Consider the following 20449-nt stretch of genomic DNA (forward strand, 5'->3'; position numbering starts at 1 on the left):
TCTTATGACATCATTTATCATAGCAGTCAATCCTCAATACCCATTTCTTTCTTTGCGCACTTGCAGCCAACAATCGGCCTACGTTTCCCTTCTTTGTATTTTCGTTCCCATCGTCTTGACTTCTTGTGACAAATTCGTGTATCTCATGCAGTTTCAATTATATGCTTCCCTGGGACCACTAGGAGCTTCTCTATTGCTGACAGAACACAGACTCGATGTCACATCTGCTTTAATACTCTTTTATTCCTTTAAATGTTTTAACATGTTAAATGTAATGACACCCTACGCATTTACGGCATTTCAAGGTTCCATCTCCATAAATTACCGTGTACAATTCTATGCACTTGATAGGGTCCGCAGAATATATTGACGGAAAAAGTCGCAACACCAAAAAATAATTAATGCAGAGTAATGACATTTCGGTAATACATTTGTCTAGCTAATATAGTTATGTCGTTAACACTGGAAGATCACAGTTTAATGTAAATGCGAGATAAGCCATGGGAAATGTGAAATGCTGGTACACTAATAAGCGGTGTAACCGACAGAACGTCGAATTCAAGCATGCATGGATTGAGTTGTACAGTTGCTTGTCTGGGGGATGGAATTTCTTGCCTGTTCCACTTGGTCGGTCAATACAGGGACGGTTAACGCCGTTTGTGGATGACGCTGGAGATGACGTCCAATGATGTCCCACATGTGCTCGATTATAGACAGATCTGGTGATCGAGTAGGCCACACTCTGTAGAGCATGTTGGTTTACAACAGCGGTGTGCGGAGGAGCATTATCTTGCTGGAAAAGATACCATAAAATGCTGTTCATGTATGGCAGCACAACACGTCCAGTCACCAGAAGGACATACAAATTTTCAGTTAACGTGGAGGGTGGGGACCATGAGAGTGCTCCTGGAGCCACACGAAATCACACCACCGACCATCGCTCCAGGTGGCACGCAGACAGGTTGGTTACAGGCCCTCAACTGACCTCCTCCTAACCATCGCAGGTTATCACTGCCACAGAGGCAGAACCAGATATCACCAGAAAACACAACAGACCTCCACCCCACCCTCCAATGAGTTCTCGCTGGACAGCACTGAAGTCGCAACTGGCGGTGGTTTGGGATCGGTGGAAGCCACGCTACAGGGCGTCTGGCACCGAACTGTCCTTGGAGTGACGGATTTATAACAGTTCGTCGTGTCACTGTTAGCCAACTGAAGGAACAACTACTTGCTGCCCTGCTACACGACGTCGTTCAAACTAAGTGAGGTGTTAATAACGGCACTATTAGCGCCACTCTTTAGCGAATGGCGCGAAATTTTAAACACATCATCTTTCAGATGCAGAAAGAAGCCTACGAACTTCCATTTACGGCGCACATCTCCTTTTTTGTTTTGCTAATTTTTTTTCGTAATCTGTACAGGAGAATTTCTTTTTCAGGTAGCGGCTCTTCTTCTGTATCTCACGAAAACTATGTACAGCTGCCGAGAATTCTTCCGGGTTGTATGGCCGTGGTCCATTGAACTCTTCTATCTCTGACGTTTCGTCCAAAGCTACGTTGAACATCTTCAGAGGTGCTCCTGGTTGGGCTGAGTCTTGCCGACTGACCAGTCGGACGTCGAAGAACGGCCTAAATACCGTGCAAAGTGGGCGTGGTCTGGATTTCACGTGATAGCAGAGATAAACCTTGTCAAGAATAAAATATAACTATCGATCACAGAACGTCAAAGATAAAAACTTCTCATCGACTCTGTAGCGCCACTGTCCATATATCCCTGAGTTTCATGGCTTCTTCTTTTCTGTTAAAATTATCTCCATGTTTATATATTTCGATGGCTTATCTATACAGCCGTGGATAATATTTCGTCATAGTACATAAAACTTCAGTTTCCGAAAATTTCACTGCGTGATCACCCGACTGAAGAATATGTTCCGCCATGGCTGACTTGTCTGTTTTCCCTAGTCGGCAAAGTTATGTTCCTTCAACCGTGTATTCACACTTCTCTTTGTAGTTCCAATGTAGACCCTACCACATGTACACGGAATCTTGTATACACCACTTGCAGAGAGAGGGGGACGTTTAACCTTAACGGAACGAAGTGCTTGGCCTATTTTCTAAGTTGGTCTGAAAATCGGTCGAACGTTATGTTTCTTTAAAATCTTGCCGATTTGATCCGTTACTTTCTTGATGAAGGGTAGGGGAACAGTGTTCTTCCATCGCTGTGTCCTATCGTTGTCCTTAGGCCTCCTGTTATTCGGTAGCAATATTTTTTATTTCGTTACTAGAGTACCCATTCTTCTCAAAAGCCTGGTTTAGATGTTTTAACTCGGTGTCCAGGTTTTCCGGTGCACAAATCCTTTTAGCTCTGTCCACTAACCTCTTAATTACACCTCTTTTCTGTTGTGGACGATGATTGGAATCCTTATGAAAGTACCTGTCGGAAATTGTAACCTTCCGAAAGACTATGTTTCAAGCTGCCACATAAGTGAAATTTTCGAAAACTGGAGTTTTATGTACTGTGACGAAGTATTATCCACGGCTATATAGAGAAGCCATCAAAATATATAAACATGGGGATAATTTTAACAGAAAAGAAGAAGCCATGAAACTCAGCGATATATGGACAGTTGCGCTACAGAGTCGATGAGGTTTTTGTCTTTGACGCACTATGACCGATAATTATATTTTAACTGTTTGCCGGACCGAGACTCGAACTCGGGACCGTTGCCTTTCGCGGGCAAGTGCTCTACCAGCTGAGCTACCCAAGCACGACTCACAGCCCGTCCTCACAGCTTTACTTCTGCCAGTACCTCGGCAACTACCTTTCGCTGCAGAGTGAAAATCTCATTCTGTAAACATCCCCCAGGCTGTGGCAAAGCCTTGTCTCCGCAATATCCTTTCTTCCAGGAGTGCCAGTACTGCAAGTTTCGCAGGAGAGCTTCTGTGAAGGTAGGAGACGAGGTATTGGCGGAATTAAAGTTGTGAGGACGGGCCGTGAGTCGTGCTTGGGTAGCTCAGACGGTAGAGCACATGCCCGCCAAAGGCAAAGGTCCCGAGTTCGAGTCTCGGTCCAACAGAGAGTTTTAATCTGCCAGGAAGTTTCACATCAGCGCACACTCCGCTGTTGAGTGAAAATCGCATTCTAGAGTTATATTTTATTCTTGACAAGGTTTATCTCTGCTGTCACGTGAAATTCAGACCACCCCCACTTTGCAAGGTATTTAGGCCGTTCTTCAACGTCCGACTCGTCAGTCGGCAAGACTCATCACAAACAGAAGCACCTCCGAAGATGTCCAACGTACCTTTGGACGAAACGCCAGGGATACAAGAGTTCCATGGACCACGGCCATACAACCCGGAAGAATTCTCGGCAGCTGAAACATCCGGTCGTGTAAGCCTTCATTGTACGAAAACTATGTACCCCGTATTGAGTGTTAATTTCCTTACTTTTCCCTCCAAATCTTTTCTTCTGTTCTCTTATTCAATATGACTTTTATTACTTCTTATTGACGTTTGCATCGACTGGGAGGGAAGTCCTCAATTTCTGTAACTCTATCCAGGCGTGGCTGATTCATCAAAACTAATCTGGACACTAATGGGGCCGTTTCATGCAGTAATTCATCCAGAACACTCTTGAAATCCTTGAAAAGCATGCCCCATGTGAAATTTTTGTGGCAGTAGAACCTAAACTATGAATTCTGCATAAAAGGCAAGTCGTTGGTACTGGAAATCAATTCGTACTTGTTCACTTATTTCGGTAGTTTTGCCTTTCATGGGACCTCTGATTATTGTCTTCTGAGTTCAGAATACTGGCCATGCCTTCATGACACGTCTCGTAATGTCCTTATTTAATATGGAAGTTTGGCTCGCGGTGTTTAGAGCGCATTTGACTAGTCTATCATTTAGATTTGCATTTACAACTGAGTACTCGGATACTTCTTTTCTTTTCTCGTTCTTCCCCTAACAACATCTTCCTGATCTTTACGAAATCTGTGTACAAGTTCCAGCTCCTACTGAAAGATGGAATATTCGTTCGGCTTCTGTTAGTCAATTCACTATTTCATTCCGTGCTGTCGTGCTGTCGTCAAACCAATTTTGAACTGCATTTTTGTACCGAATTTAATTTCCTTGATGGTTGTTTGATAAGGAGAGGGAAAGGTAAACATTTGAGGATACGATCAGAGAAATAAATGAGTGGTTGATAACTTCCGATAGTTTTGTTTGTGACATCAACAAAGTGCATTATCGCGTAGTAGCAACACGTGATGCTGTTTACTCGATCGTTTTCCTTACAGTGCGACCGTAAATTGCGCCAGTTGTTGGCAACTGATGCTAGGACGAAATGGACACACCCCTGGTGCCGAGTTCGTGGAGCGCACCGACCTTTTTGAACCGCCTGTTGAAAAATATTTTGCTGACTCTACCCTTTGCTCAAGTACATGCTCTCTTAAGAAGTTAACATCAACGCATCATAACTCGCTCACTGAGCGAACTGACTACGTTCAAGCAAATATCCAGTAACATTCAGCCGTTTAATTTTTCTTGCTATTAATTGTAATATACAGTACTCCTAAAACCGCCTTCTGAATCTTCATTATTGAATGGATATGTCGCACGATTCAGTTCATCACATACATCGAGGTGACTAAATTCATGGGAAGCCTCCAAATATCGTGTCGGAGCTCCCTTTGACCGGCGTACAGCAGGAACTCGACGTGGCGTGGACTCAACAAGTCGGTGGACGTCCCCTGCAGAAATACTGCGCCATGCTGCCGCTATAGCCACCAGTAACTGTGAAAGTGTTGATGGTGCAAGAATTTGAGCACGAACTGACCTCTCGATTACGTCCCATTTCGGACGGTCTGGGTGGCCAAATCAGTTGCTAGAGCTGTCCAGAATGTTCTTCTAACCAATCATGAACATTTGAGTAGGTTAGAAGCATAACTCACATGCTCCAAAAACATAAGTTTTCACAAATGACATGCGTCGTGCGCATGTCCCATATATTGACATCAGTATGTGCAACAACAATGGATATAAATCATTATGCATATTTCAGATTATGTTTGCTTATTGAGAAATTACAATTATTTAAGGTTATATTATGGATCATGTGAGTTTTGTTTGAGCTATGGAACATGTAAATTTTGACAATCCCTATTTTGGATCTTGTAAGTTTCGGTACTGAGCTGTTTGGACGATGTTGGTTTCGCGGGAACTACCGTGTTGCGACTCGATAGGCAACACTTTTTGCTTCCGACTGCAAGCCACGTTCTCTTCTACAGTGTACATATAATATTACATTTCAATGTTAATCGTGATAAATATCAATTAATCGTCTTTTATGGACTTTGCTTGTGTTAGTTTACAAAAGATATTCTCTAGTTTGGAATACCGTTTGCAATTTCATAATAGAAATGTCTACCGTGCACATTTCTTCAGTTTAATGATCAAAGAAATTTACAAATTTTCCATTCATGAGAACTAATTATTGATCACAAAGAAAAGTAGAGTATTATAATCATGAAAATAATTCAAACTTGTTAACCATTCTTTGAGAAGAAAGAAACTATCATATCCCAAAGGAAAATAAGCTACTAAAATAAAACTGAAGATTTGAAGGAGATTCACTCCTAAAACTGAAAATAATTTTACTCGTCTATGTCTACATCACAACATTAAGTTCCTCTTGAGCCATGTCACACATACACTCATGATCAGTTTGATCCAATGTATTCTCATCAATGACATGCTTATAGAACTTGAGCTCCTCAATTTCTCTCCAGTTTTCCCCGTAATGGGCAGTCACAAGTTTTTCAACATCCCTCCTTATCTCTAAAGAGATTGAATTCTTTGGTTGGATGGGTTCGGGATGTGTAAGTGCATTTACTCCAGATTTAAACACAGATTTAAGCACTCCAAGGTCATTTCTGGATGCTGTGAACGTTTCCTTGGCCTTCCTCTTTCTCCAACGGGTGAAACGTTTTCTTCCATGACTTGTGTCTCAAATTCGTTTTATTCCAACCACTATATTGAATTATATTCCCCAAAATAACTGAACAGAACGGAAAACACACTCCACTGGCGCCAATATTTACTACTACACAAGAAAATGGCGCTGAGTGAGCTAATCGATGATTGGTCAAGATGAGGTACGGGATAAAACTCACAAGATCCCGCGGATCATGAGACTTTTCAAACTAACCATGAAGTTTAACACTTGTTTTCTCGAGGATCTTGTGCCAAATGTGAATAGCTGTTTCGTAAAATATGTTCTATGTATAAAGCTATATGAGAATATGTCGTCATCTCAAATTTCATTATTTTGGAGCATGTGAGTTATGACTCAAACATACACATTTGTGGCCTGGTGTGACGGTGAATAGTTATCCATCAAAATTTCATTGTCGTTTGGGAATATGAGTGGCTCGAAATGATCTCCAGGTAACCGAACATAACCATTTCCAGTCAATGATCGGTCCAGTTGAACCAGAGAACCCAGTCCATTCCATGTAAACACAGCCCAATCCATTATGGAGCCACTATCAACTTGCACAGAGAGATATCGACAACTTGGGTCTGTAGCTTCGTGGTATGTGCGCCACACTCGGACCCTACCGCCAGCTGTTACTACCTCAAATCGCGACTCATCTGGCGAGGCAGCGGTTTTCCAGTAGCCTAGGGTCCAACCGTTCTGATCACGAGCCGAGGAGAGGCGCTACAGCCGTTGGCGTTCTGTTAGCAAAGGCACTGACGTGGGTCGTCTGCTGCCATAGCCCATTAACGCCTAATTTCGCCGCACTGTCGTAACGGATACGTTCGTCATAGTCCCACTTTGGTTTCTGCGGTTGTTCCTCCCAGCGTTTCAAACTCCGCTGCTCTCGGTAGTTAAGTAAAAGGCCGTCATCGACCACTGTGTTGTCCGTGGTGAGACGTCGTGTCTAAAATGTGGTATTACTGGCCGACTCTTGACACTGTGGATCTCGGAATACTGAATTCCCGAACGATTATCCAAATCGAATGTCTCATGCGTCTAGCTGTAACTATCATTCCGAGTGCAAAATCTGTTAATTCCCATCGTGCAGCTATAATCACATCGGACATCAGATCACTTGAATCACCTGAATACATACACTATGTGATCAAAAGTATCTGCAGAAACACCCGGAACACACATTTTTCATATTTGGTGCATTGTGCGGCCACCTACTGCCAGTTACTCCATATCAGTGACTTCAGTAGTCATTAGACATCGTGAGAGAGCACAATGGGGCGCTCCACGGAACTCACGGACTCCGAACGCGGTCAGGTGATGGGGTTTCACTTGCGTCACACGTCTGTACGCGTGATGTCCACACTCCTAAACATCCTTAGGTACACTGTTTACGATGTGACAGTGAAGTGGAAACGTGGAGGGACACGTTCAGTGCAAAAGCGTACAGGCCGACCTCGTCTGTTGACTGGCAGAGACCGCCGACATTTGAAGAGGGTCGTAGTGTGTAATAGGCAGACATCTATGCAGGTCATCACACAGGATTTCCAAACTGCATCAGGATCCACTTCAAGTACTGCGACAGGCGGGAGTTGAGAAAACTTGGATTTCATGGTCGAGGAACTGCTCATAAGCCACACATCATGCCGGTAAATGGCAAACGACGCCTTGCTTGGTGTTAGCAGTGTAAACATTGGACGATTGAACAGTGGAAAAACGTTGTGTGGAGTGACGAATCACGGTACACAATGTGGCGGTCCGATGGCAGGGTGTGGGTATGGCGAATGCCCGGCGAACGTCATCTGCCAGCATGTGTAGTGCCAACAGTAAAATTCAAAGGCGATGGTGTTATGGTGTGGTCGTGTTTTTCATGGAGAGGGCTTGCATCACTTGTTGTTTTGCGTGGCACTATCACAACACAGGCCTACACTGATGTTTTAAGCACCCTCTTGCTTCCCGCTGCTAAAGAGCAATTGCGGGATGGCGAATGCATCTTTCAACACGATCTAGCACCTGTTCATAATGCATGACATGTGGCGGAGTGTTTTCACGACAACATCCCTGTAATGGACTGTCATAATTCACGACATGTGGCAGAGTGGTTGCACGACAATAATATCCCTGTAATGGACTGCCCTGCAGAGATGGAACGCCGACTTCGTGCGAGGCGTCACCGACCGACATTGATACCTCTCCTCAGTGCAGCACTCTGTGTAGAATGGGCTGCCATTCCCCAAGAAACCTTCCAGCACCTGATTGGACGTATACCTGCGAGGGTGGAAGCTGTCATCAAGGCTTAGGGTGGGCCAACACCATACTGAATGGAGGGCACTACGAACTTGTAAGTCATTTTCAGCCAGGTGTCCGGATGATTTTGATCACATAGTGTATGAAAGCCCCGCCAATATATTGCCCTTCTACACGTTGTTTACGCGAAACTAAGGCCGTTTGTACGTGTTCATGTCGCTATCCCGTGACTTTTGTGACCCTAGTGTAAGCCAGTTATCGTGACTTACTGAATGCTAGAAATTAATTTATGCCAGAACTCTCTTTCTTGATAGAAGGAAATCCTTCCCTGACGTGTTGCGCCCGATACCGTACACCTGACATGCAGTACATAGGATTGGAGTTGTTAACGGACCCTTCACCTCTCTATTTAACGCAAAGCGAACAGTATAACGCAAATGTTAAACTTTTTCCAATTATGACTTTATTTTAGAGCGCTTACACAACGTTCATAAATTTCAAGCTCGGAAAATCCAGTACCTGAACGCAAAATAAATACCAGAGCTTCAAACAAGAAAATGAGAGTTGATAAATGGACCCACAGAGGGGCGCCCGGGTCGGGTAAGATGGCATTTGATGTGAGGCGGCGGGTGGCGTGTGACCGGCAACCCGCAGCTACACTCCTGGAAATTGAAATAAGAACACCGTGAATTCATTGTCCCAGGAAGGGGAAACTTTATTGACACTTTCCTGGGGTCAGATACATCACATGATCACACTGACAGAACCACAGGCACATAGACACAGGCAACAGAGCATGCACAATGTCGGCACTAGTACAGTGTATATCCACCTTTCGCAGCAATGCAGGCTGCTATTCTCCCATGGAGACGATCGTAGAGATGCTGGATGTAGTCCTGTGGAACGGCTTGCCATGCCATTTCCACCTGGCGCCTCAGTTGGACCAGCGTTCGTGCTAGACGAGCAGACCGCGTGAGACGACGCTTCATCCAGTCCCAAACATGCTCAATGGGGGACAGATCCGGAGATCTTGCTGGCCAGGGTAGTTGACTTACACCTTCTAGAGCACGTTGGATGGCACGGGATACATGCGGACGTGCATTGTCCTGTTGGAACAGCAAGTTCCCTTGCCGGTCTAGGAATGGTAGAACGATGGGTTCGATGACGGTTTGGATGTACCGTGCACTATTCAGTGTCCCCTCGACGATCACCAGTGGTGTACGGCCAGTGTAGGAGATCGCTCCCCACACCATGATGCCGGGTGTTGGCCCTGTGTGCCTCGGTCGTATGCAGTCCTGATTGTGGCGCTCACCTGCACGGCGCCAAACACGCATACGACCATCATTGGCACCAAGGCAGAAGCGACTCTCATCGCTGAAGACGACACGTCTTCATTCGTCCCTCCATTCACGCCTGTCGCGACACCACCGGAGGCGGGCTGCACGATGTTGGGGCGTGAGCGGAAGACGGCCTAACGGTGTGCGGGACCGTAGCCCAGCTGCATGGAGACCGTTGCGAATGGTCCTCGCCGATACCCCAGGAGCAACAGTGTCCCTAATTTGCTGGGAAGTGGCGGTGCGGTCCCCTACGGCACTGCGTAGGATCCTACGGTCTTGGCGTGCATCCGTGCGTCGCTGCGGTCCGGTCCCAGATCGACGGGCACGTGCACCTTCCGCCGACCACTGGCGACAACATCGATGTACTGTGGAGACCTCACGCCCCACGTGTTGAGCAATTCGGCGGTACGTCCACCCGGCCTCCCGCATGCCCACTATACGCCCTCGCTCAAAGTCCGTCAACTGCACATACGGTTCACGTCCACGCTGTCGCGGCATGCTACCAGTGTTAAAGACTGCGATGGAGCTCCGTATGCCACGGCAAACTGGCTGACACTGACGGCGGCGGTGCACAAATGCTGCGCAGCTAGCGCCATTCGACGGCCAACACCGCGGTTCCTGGTGTGTCCGCTGTGCCGTGTGTGTGATCATTGCTTGTACAGCCCTCTCGCAGTGTCCGGAGCAAGTATGGTGGGTCTGACACACCGGTGTCAATGTGTTCTTTTTTCCATTTCCAGGAGTGTAGTTGCCGCTGAAGGGCGAGGAAGCTCCAGAGCATGGCCTCTCACGCACGGAAAACCGCGTGCGTGTAACGCGAGGTGCAGAGCATGTCTGCACGGGGCTTCGGTCCAACTCGGCTTAATTCGCGTCAACTCGGCTCGCATGGTGAAACCGCCGCGGTGCGCTGCCAACTGCGTTGGACACCTCTAACAATGGCTTTAGTGACAAAGTGCCATATACTTTCTCAAGATCTATGCAGACCAAATGACTACCTAAACTTCTCTCCAATCTCTTCTCAATGATGTATCTTATCGTAAAAATGTTATCTACACATCACTCAGTTTTTGCAAACCCACATAGTTCTTCCACCTTATTTGTAAACTTCTCCATTCTTGCTTGTAAAATCTATCCATACAGCATGAGAATTTGGATTGCGATGTTTATGCCATGATAATTTCTACACATTTTTTATGTACTGTACCATAAGTTCCACTCTGATGGAATTTCCTTCCTACGATACACACATTTATTAAAGAACTTGCTTGGGTATTCATACAGAATACTTGCGCCACACCTTGCTAATTCTATTGGTGTACAATCAGGCCATTGTTTTTCCCAGTTTTCATTTGTATAGCTGTCTTCTGCACCTCTTTCGTAGTTATACTCTCTGCCTTTTCACCCTTTTGGTTCTCCCATATCTTCCACTTTACTTCCTTGTATTCTGTCCTTTCTTCTGTTAGAAGGCTTTTAAAACGCTTCTCCCACTCTACCAGACTCATAATCATCAGGTTTCCTCTTTCTTTCACTTCCTTTCTCAGCCCTGCAATCATTTTCCATTCTGCCATCACTTCTGTGCCCCCTACGCATCGATCGATTTACTCGCATTTGTCCTCCCACATTTCTTTTTTCCTTTTGAAGGTGGTCTTTTTTACTTGTCCATTCATCCTAACACACAAGTCTCTATCAGGTTTATCCCGTGATCTCCACCAATTATTCTAGAACATTTTCGTAAGTTTACTTTTTCTGCAGCGCCTTTAGTCCACAATTATGGGGTCCACTTTCCTTCTTGGTGATGGGAGCGGGGTCCAAATGGACAAAGTAATCATTGGTATTCAGTCGTTATGATTTTTAATCGTTTCTCTACATACAAACAGAGAAATGGATTTACCAGCACACCTAATTATTAATAAGATTGGCTATAAATAATAAGGTAATATTCAAAAACACAGTACATAAAAATTATTTACTTTTATATACTTCAACAAAGCTCTACTTAGGCATGCAAGGAGAACATCACACAGTCACAATAATCCATGACAAACATCAGCGGACGTCAAGAGTTATGAAAGACTATTTCAAGTTAATAAACAACTGCTTGTTTTGAACGGCTTCTTTTACATCACTGATGAATTTTCGGTTAAAACAAATTAAGTGTAGAATCATCGTCGTCATCATCATCATCATCATCATCATTTAAGACTGATTATGCCTTTCAGCGTTCAGTCTGGAGCATAGTCCCCCTTATAAAATTCCTCCATGATCCCCTATTCAGTGCTAACATTGGTGCCTCTTCTGATGTTAAGCCTATTACTTCAAAATCATTCTTAACCGAATCCAGGTACCTTCTTGGTCTGCCCCGACTCCTCCTACCATCTACTGCTGAACCCATGAGTCTCTTGGGTAACCTTGCTTCTCCCATGCGTGTAACATGACCCCACCATCTAAGCCTGTTCGCCTTGACTGCTACATCTATAGAGTTAATTCCCAGTTCTTCTTTGATTTCCTCGTTGTGGACACCCACCTGCCATTGTTCCCATCTACTAGTACCTGCAATCATCCTTGATACATTCATATCCGTAACCTCAACCTTATTGATAAGGTAACCTGAATCCACCCAGCTTTCACTCCCATACAACAAAGTTGGTCGAAAGACTGAACGGTGCACAGATAACTTAGTCTTGGTACTGACTTCCTTCATGCAGAAGAGAGTAGATCGTAGCTGAGCACTTACTGCATTAGCTTTGCTACACCTCGCTTCCAGTTCTTTCACTATAGAATCAAAAGTATTAAAATTTTAATCTCTTTCTTCAATTTAGGTAAGTGTCACCAATATCAAATATTTCTCTGAAGACTAATATATATGTACCTGATAATAAAGTTTAGTATGTTTCTCTGTGCTAATCATTTATCGGACAACAGCCAATATGTAACCTTGTACATCAACTTGTGATTTTTCGTGACATGGAAACTGATTCAGTCTAAATCATAATGAAATATTCGGGCAAATGGAGTTTGGTAAATAATACAACGGCTTCCAGAATGAGATTTTCACTCTGCAGCGGAGTGTGCGCTGATATGAAACTTCCTGGCAGATTAAAACTGTGTGCACCGACCGAGACTCGAACTCGGTAGAGCACTTGCCCGCGAAAGGCAAAGGTCCCGAGTTCGAGTCTTGGTCGGTGCACACAGTTTTAATCTGCCAGGAAGTTTCAATACAACGGCACTCGCAAATTATTGCAAAGATTATTTTTCTGTTTTTCGCTGTTCATTATTCAGAGATCCCTACTGTGGAAATGGCTTAGAATTGATATTATTTTTTTATTTTATGTTGGTGGTGGAGGGTGCTCTAACTGAATGTTCACATTGGTAAAGAGATACGAAGACGACATAACTAAATTCTTCTCGTTACAGCGACCTGCTGCCCAGAGGTTCTTCAATGGACTGAGGTGACGGTTATTCCCAACTCAGCGTGTACGCAGTACTATGAGCCGGGTCGCATTATTGGAAGTACGCTGTGTGCCGGAAACGAGTACACTGGCATGTGTCCTGTGAGTAGAAAATCTGATTCTTCTTCACCACTTAGCCCTTAACAACTTCTTAATGGGTGGCTGTTCAGACTCTGGGTTTGTAGCGAAATAGTAAGTGCTATTTACAATTAATTAATTAATGTTTTTACTGTTTATTTCATCGAATTAACAGAATTTGTTATTGGTAGCTCTATCACACGGTCTGCTTGCATTCACTGATAGCCAGTCAACATACCAAGTAATCTAGCTATGACTGACATCTTGTCTCCTGAGTTTTCCACTTGTTATCAATATGTTACTGTCAGCAGATGTCAATGTCTCAGAAGCTGCAGGAGGGTGAAATCGTTATATCCATTTCTTCCCTAAGACTTCTGATCGATGGTTATGTTGATATCCACACTGGCAAGTGATTTAGGTGGTGACAGTATTATGTATAGCCAGACCTTTTGGAACATATAAATATCCACTTCTGTACCTGCACCTACATTTACATGATTACTGTGCTATTCGCAACTGAGTGCCTGGCAGAGGGTTCATCAAACCACCTTTAAAATACTTTTCGACCGTTCCACTCTCGAATGGCGTGCGGGATCAACGAACACTTAAATCTTTTCGTGCGAGCTCTGATTTCTCTTATTTTATTGTCACGATAACTTTTCCCTATGCAGGTGGGAGCCAACAAAATATTTTCACGCTCTAAGGAGTAAGTTGGTGACTGGAATGTCATGTGAAGGTCTTGCCGCAGCGAAAAACGCCTTTGTTTCTAATGACTGCCGCCTCAGTTTGTGTATTATATCAGTGGCACTCTCTCCCCTATTTCGGGATAATGCAATTAATTATAAAGTTATATATATATATATGAATTTGGCATTGTCAGTCATTAAGACATAAAAGGACTAGGTGCACCAGCTTGAAGAACATAAACAGATACTAATACAATCGTTTTATTTCTACAAAATAGATGTATTTTGGGTCATGTAGAAACTTATTGCAGTGAGCACTTAGAAAGCCTATTCTTATGCAATCAGTATTAATCCGTCAAGGAGTTCAATTTAGAAAGAAAAAATAAAATGTCCACTGCATTCATCATCATCTCAGGACCACTTTCCTGGCTGTTAGTCATCACAGACTATTCATTAGACTTCTTTGGTGCACTTCATTACGCTCTCTGAAGTGATGGTGACATTCGCGACATACAGCGCCCGAGGCAGGAGAAGTTCTTGGCAACAGGTGTGAAGGCGACGGTTTGCCTCTTTGTCTCTACACACACACACACACACACACACACACACACACACACACACACACACGCAAGCAAGCAAATTCTTGTGTCTCCCACCTGGCATCAAATGTTCACACTGAAACCTTCACCACAGGCATTCCACACTATGTAGGCGTACTGTGTCTTCTACATTCGTTCACTTTGGCTTAATTACTTCTGGCCAATGAGATGGTAGCTACAGCATTGCCGAGTCATTACGGAATCATTTCAGTATGTTCTGAGTGGATATGTGAGTAGGTCAGTGACGGGAGCTAGAAGTGTTAGGTAGAAGTGTTCATTAGACTGTATTGTTGGGGATCGGTCGCAGTAAAAGTTAAAGGTACGGTCGAGAGCCAGATATGTCGTAAGACATTGAGTGGTTCTTCATTAATAATTACATATATCAAGGTTAAGCAGAAGGAAAGGTTGTTTTCTATGAAGTGAGAATAGAACTGAAGTTACTTCCAAGAATTCTCGTCAATTAATGACGTATAGGAGAGTGTACTACAAGTCGAAGCTGGTGCCCATGAAAGAATTATGACTGATAAAATAGTGACTTCTCCAGAGTGACAATTCCTCAGTGTGAGTCTGCAAATATGTAGATATGGGGCATAGTTAGGAACTTTCATTGCTGAGAACCACTATGCCAAGTTTACATACATCGTGTTACGTTTTATAACAGATAGTGATGATGTGTAATTACCGAGTTGGTGCCTATTAATTACGTATACCTCACGAACAAATAGGTAAACAGCCATTCTATATGTCAGACGTAACCTGTTATCCAGGCGCCAGGTAGTAGCTCAAATTACAAACGGAGAGCATACTATTGGCGTACTGTGACACAACACAATCTTCAGCTCCGACTATCACGGAAAGGAACTGTGTTGAACTATGCATGGTAACAGTAGAGTATGTACTGCAAGCAAGAATGACAATAGTTTCTGACATGTGCAGAAGGTCTGACGAACAAGTGAAAGCACAAACACCGTGACCACACACAATAACTCAGTCTGCAGTGGTACGAGACGATCAACATCACATCAGCCACAGCAGTGAATCGAACTTTATTCTGAGACAAATAAACTTCTAAGTATAGCCAAAGCATTATAGTGGATGTAACATTGCTTCTGTAGGCAATGTTCAGTAGGAGTAGAAATGTATTTTGCAAGAGTGCTGTGAATAAATTAGTGTACAATGTCAGGAAGGGAAATGCAGTGTATCGAGTCAAAGATGGCCGAAGTCAAGAAAAGACATGTCAGGACGGTTCAGAATGGTTCAAATGCCTCTGAGCACTATGGGACTTAAAATCTGAGGTCATCACTCCCCTAGACTTAGAACTACTTAAACCTAACTAGACAAAGGACATCACACACACCCATGCCCGAGGCAGGATTGGAACCTGGCACTTCAGTCCGGAAGCGCGCGACTGCTACGGTCGCAGGTTCGAATCCTGCTTCGGGCATAGATGTGTGTGATGTCCTTAGGTTAGTTAGGTTTAAGTAGTTCTAAGTCTAGGGGAGTGATGACCTCAGATGTTAAGTCGCATAGTGCTCAGAGACATTTGAACCATTTGAAGGAAGATGGAAGGGAACGATTCAAGAATATTAGAAATGTCAGGAACAAGGACAACGGAGTCTGATTTAATGGAGGAGATAGTGGATGTGCAAGACAGCAGTACACTAATCAACAAAACTTACAAAGTAAACGGAAGACGGAACAGGAAGAAGCCCAGGCAAGTATCAGAGGCAGATACTCTTAGTAGCTGCAAATGCACTAACGGGTACGATAACCTCAGCCCTGAAAAGATAAACGAAAACACCACTGTAACAGAGAAAAGGATAGATATAAACACAGATGATAGGAAGGGAAAGACAGAAAGGGAAAGGTGCCTAAATAAGAGAAGTAAAGGCCCAATAAGCAGAGATCCTCATTAAATGGAATGAGCGAATCAGAAAATTCGAACGACAATCAACAACAGGCAAAGCAACGCGTCGGGAGCAAGATCGGCCACCAACTAGCATCTGTAGAAAGTGAGGCAAAAACCATCACAGAAAAAAATAGGCGAAGTTAGCGAAATTAGCGAGACAAAGCTCACAAAGGTCATGACGAAGTTGGCAAAATTGATGCATATGATACTGTAGCCACTGCGAACAATAACTTAGGTATAACGGAATGGAAAATTTTCCAGAGACAAACTACAAACGTCAGTATAAAGGAGTGTACTACATAGTAACAAATCGGTTAGAAGAGTGCAATGCTTTCGACAGGGGTTGTAAAAGTTTCATACTGAGACGAAGACTGCATCCAGAAGTATTTTTATACAGGATTAAAGTAGAGATATGCAACAAATGAGCCAATATAAAAGACACAGATTTCGCTGTGATGAGGCCGAACAATTGAGCGGTCAACTAGGAATATTCCCTGAATTTACAAGGATGACACACGACGAGTATGAAACCACTTCTTTGGATAAATATTGGTCAGGGATGAGTTGAGACTGTGAGAATATTTTAGGAAGGTCAATGGATCGATGGTAGGCATAGTAGGAAAGTCACTAGAATTAAGCAGATATTTGGCCACACCAGTAGCAAACAAAACCTTAATAAGATGAGTAATCAGCAAAGCAGACAAAACCTTCATAAGATGTGTAATGAGCAGAGTACCAGCACGTTATGGAGATATGTCAGACAGCACGATAGTCGAAAAGAGAGAGAACACAAGGGTGATTTGAAAACGAGTAGAGTAAAGAGGAACCTTGGAAAGATACGACTGTAACAGAAATAATGTGGTCCTGAACTAGTGAGGTTACGCGTGCTGAGGTGACTGGCTGGAGTGCTAGCTAGATGATCGACGACATGCAGCACTAAGCATCGCATAGAGGATGCAAAGAAGGCACTGGCAGCTGTGTGAGGGGAAGTTTCTGAGGTCACAAAGGCCGCAGCAGGTACAGCAGCTCTGTAGCAATCTTTCCTGGGTATGAATAGGAGAGCGGCAACTGAAGGAGAAAGCAAAAGGGAGAGATGATAAGCAGGGAAACAGGAAATGGTTCTAGGCAAGCCACGCCATGGAAGTACTTTAAGGCTCCTCCAAAAGCACGGATCGTAACTGAAAGCCTGAAGGACGAACTAGAGAATCTAACAGAAGAAAGAAACTTAGTGGAACAAGATCAAGCGTCTCATATACACTCCTGGAAATGGAAAAAAGAACACATTGTCACCGGTGTGTCAGACCCACCATACTTGCCCCGGACACTGCGAGAGGGCTGTACAAGCAATGATCACACGCACGGCACAGCGGACACACCAGGAACCGCGGTGTTGGCTGTCAAATGGCGCTAGCTGCGCAGCATTTGTGCACCGCAACCGTCAGTGTCAGCCAGTTTGCCGTGGCATACGGAGCTCCATCGCAGTCTTTAACACTGGTAGCATGCCGCGACAGCGTGGACGTGAACCGTATGTGCAGTTGACAGACTTTGAGCGAGGGCGTATAGTGGGCATGCGGGAGGCCGGGTGGACGTACCGCGGAATTGCTCAACACGTGGGGCGTGAGGTCTCCACAGTACATCGATGTTGTCGCCAGTGGTCGGCGGAAGGTGCACGTGCCCGTCGACCTGGGACCGGACCGCAGCGACGCACGGATGCACGCCAAGACCGTAGGATCCTACGCAGTGCCGTAGGGGACCGCACCGCCACTTCCCAGCAAATTAGGGACACTGTTGCTCCTGGGGTATCGACGAGGACCATTCGCAACCGTCTCCATGAAGCTGGGCTACGGTCCCGCACACCGTTACGCCGTCTTCCGCTCACGCCCCATCATCGTGCAGCCCGCCTCCAGTGGTGTCGCGACAGGCGTGAATGGAGGGACGAATGGAGACGTGTCGTCTTCAGCGATGAGAGTCGCTTCTGCCTTGGTGCCAATGATGGTCGTATGCGTGTTTGGCGCCGTGCAGGTGAGCGCCACAATCAGGACTGCATACGACCGAGGCACACAGGGCCAACACCCGGCATCATGGTGTGGGGAGCGATCTCCTACACTGGCCATACACCACTGGTGATCGTCGAGGGGACACTGAATAGTGCACGGTACATCCAAACCGTCATCGAACCCATCGTTCTACCATTCCTAGACCGGCAAGGGAACTTGCTGTTTCAACAGGACAATGCACGTCCGCATATATCCCGTGCCACCCAACGTGCTCTAGAAGGTGTAAGTCAACTACCCTGGCCAGCAAGATCTCCGGATCTGTCCCCCATTGAGCATGTTTGGGACTGGATGAAGCGTCGTCTCACGCGGTCTGCACGTCCAGCACGAACGCTGGTCCAACTGAGGCGCCAGGTGGAAATGGCATGGCAAGCCGTTCCACAGGACTACATCCAGCATCTCTACGATCGTCTCCATGGGAGAATAGCAGCCTGCATTGCTGCGAAAGGTGGATATACACTGTACTAGTGCCGACATTGTGCATGCTCTGTTGCCTGTGCTATGTGCCTGTGGTTCTGTCAGTGTGATCATGTGATGTATCTGACCCCAGGAATGTGTCAATAAAGTTTCCCCTTCCTGGGACATTGAATTCACGGTGTTCTTATTTCAATTTCCAGGAGTGTAGAAGCTGTAGAAATAGATATTGACATGTAGGCTTCATGGGATGAAGCATACTCAGTATCCGAGACATTGTGTGAGAGCCTACTGAAAAAAAGGGTCCTATGAATCATATTTGTCAGTCTGTGGTTTCAAAATTAGTGGATCGGTCGTTCACAGTATCAAGGTTATAAGGTGCCAATAATAACTGGTGCAGATGGGATGGAAAGCTAGAAGGTGGAACTACATTTCGCAAATGGAAACTAAGAATTGGGAGGGAAAGAGAATGACACCAGTGCAATAGTCCTCTGTTTTCTGTAGACAAAAAGAATGGTGACGTACACCTTGTATCAGATGCATGAAAAGCCTAGCTGAGGTTTGAGTGTCAAAGTCGCAGACCAGCCACTCTCAATGAACCATTACAAATATTCAAAAGTGCCAGATAGTTAGTAGTTTCGACCTGACAGACCAGCAAAGTCGCGTTGGATAAAGAATGTGTATAGTATACCACATTTTTATACATCAGGTGTCACCAGAAGTGATCCCCTCTTTTACAGGGGTGTTAGACAGCGAATTATATGAAGATTTGCTAAGGCGAATACAGATTATGTAAGATCTCATTATGGTGAGTGAGGCAGTGGAAGAAAGGATAAGCCAGCCTGGGTGGCCGAGTGGTTCTAGGCGCTACAGTCTGGAGCCGCGCGACCGCTGCGGTCGCAGGTTCGAATCCTGCCTCGGGCATGGATGTGTGTGATGTCCTTAGGTTAGTTAGGTTTAAGTAGTTCTAAGTCATAGGGGACTAATGACCTTAAAAGTTAAGTCCCATAGTGCTCAGAGCCATTTGAGCCAAGAACGGATAATAAGAAATATTCTGATAAGCTGGGGGTAATATATATTTAAGCAAATATGATTATCGGCGACGGTAAATCAAATTTTGAGGACATGTCTTTATGTGAGAAGAGATTAGGCTCAACCCAGAGAAGCTACAACCAGTTAATAACTCACCCATATCTACATACCAAAAGCAATTGAAGAGTTTCTCGGGTATTAACTATTGCTACCACCATTTTGAAAATTGACAAACCCTGAACTATGAAATACTAAATGATTACTGAAGGAAAAAAAATTTGACATTGAGGTAAAGAATACAAATGGCTCTCAGCACTATGGGACTTAACATCTGAGGTCGTCAGTCCCCTACAACTACTTAAACCTAACTAACCTAAGGACATCACACACATCCATGCCCGAGGCAGGATTCGAACCTGCGACCGTAGCAGTTGCGCGGTTCCGGACTGAGCGCCTAGAACCGCTCGGCCACCGCGGCCGGCAAAGAATACAAATACAGGTTTCGAAAGAGGAAGAGAAGGTTGAACAATTTGGAGATCATAGCCCACCCAAAGCCGACAAGGTATTTAACATGGTGTGTCACATATCAAAATATGGTGTTGGTGCAAGCCGTACCAAGTAGATGAAGAACAGAGAAAGATAGTGGAAAGGACAAT

At 44.7% G+C, this 20449-nt stretch overlaps 1 protein-coding gene and 1 non-coding gene across 2 annotated transcripts in view; both read left to right on the plus strand.

The window, feature by feature from the left end:
- LOC124550629 (brachyurin-like) overlaps positions 1–20449 on the plus strand; it is an 80628-nt gene that overhangs the window by 51996 nt on the left and 8183 nt on the right. The window contains exon 5 of the mRNA XM_047125352.1: positions 12987–13123. Within this exon, the coding sequence (XP_046981308.1) occupies positions 12987–13123 (137 nt within the window). The remainder of the gene's footprint in view (positions 1–12986; positions 13124–20449) is intronic.
- On the plus strand, positions 19602–19685 carry Trnas-gga. The gene is given in 2 exon segments: positions 19602–19641; positions 19651–19685. It is a non-coding gene; the product is annotated as a tRNA-Ser (tRNA).

The sequence above is a fragment of the Schistocerca americana genome, chromosome 9 (assembly GCF_021461395.2).
Source record: "Schistocerca americana isolate TAMUIC-IGC-003095 chromosome 9, iqSchAmer2.1, whole genome shotgun sequence".
Taxonomy (NCBI): domain Eukaryota; kingdom Metazoa; phylum Arthropoda; class Insecta; order Orthoptera; family Acrididae; genus Schistocerca; species Schistocerca americana.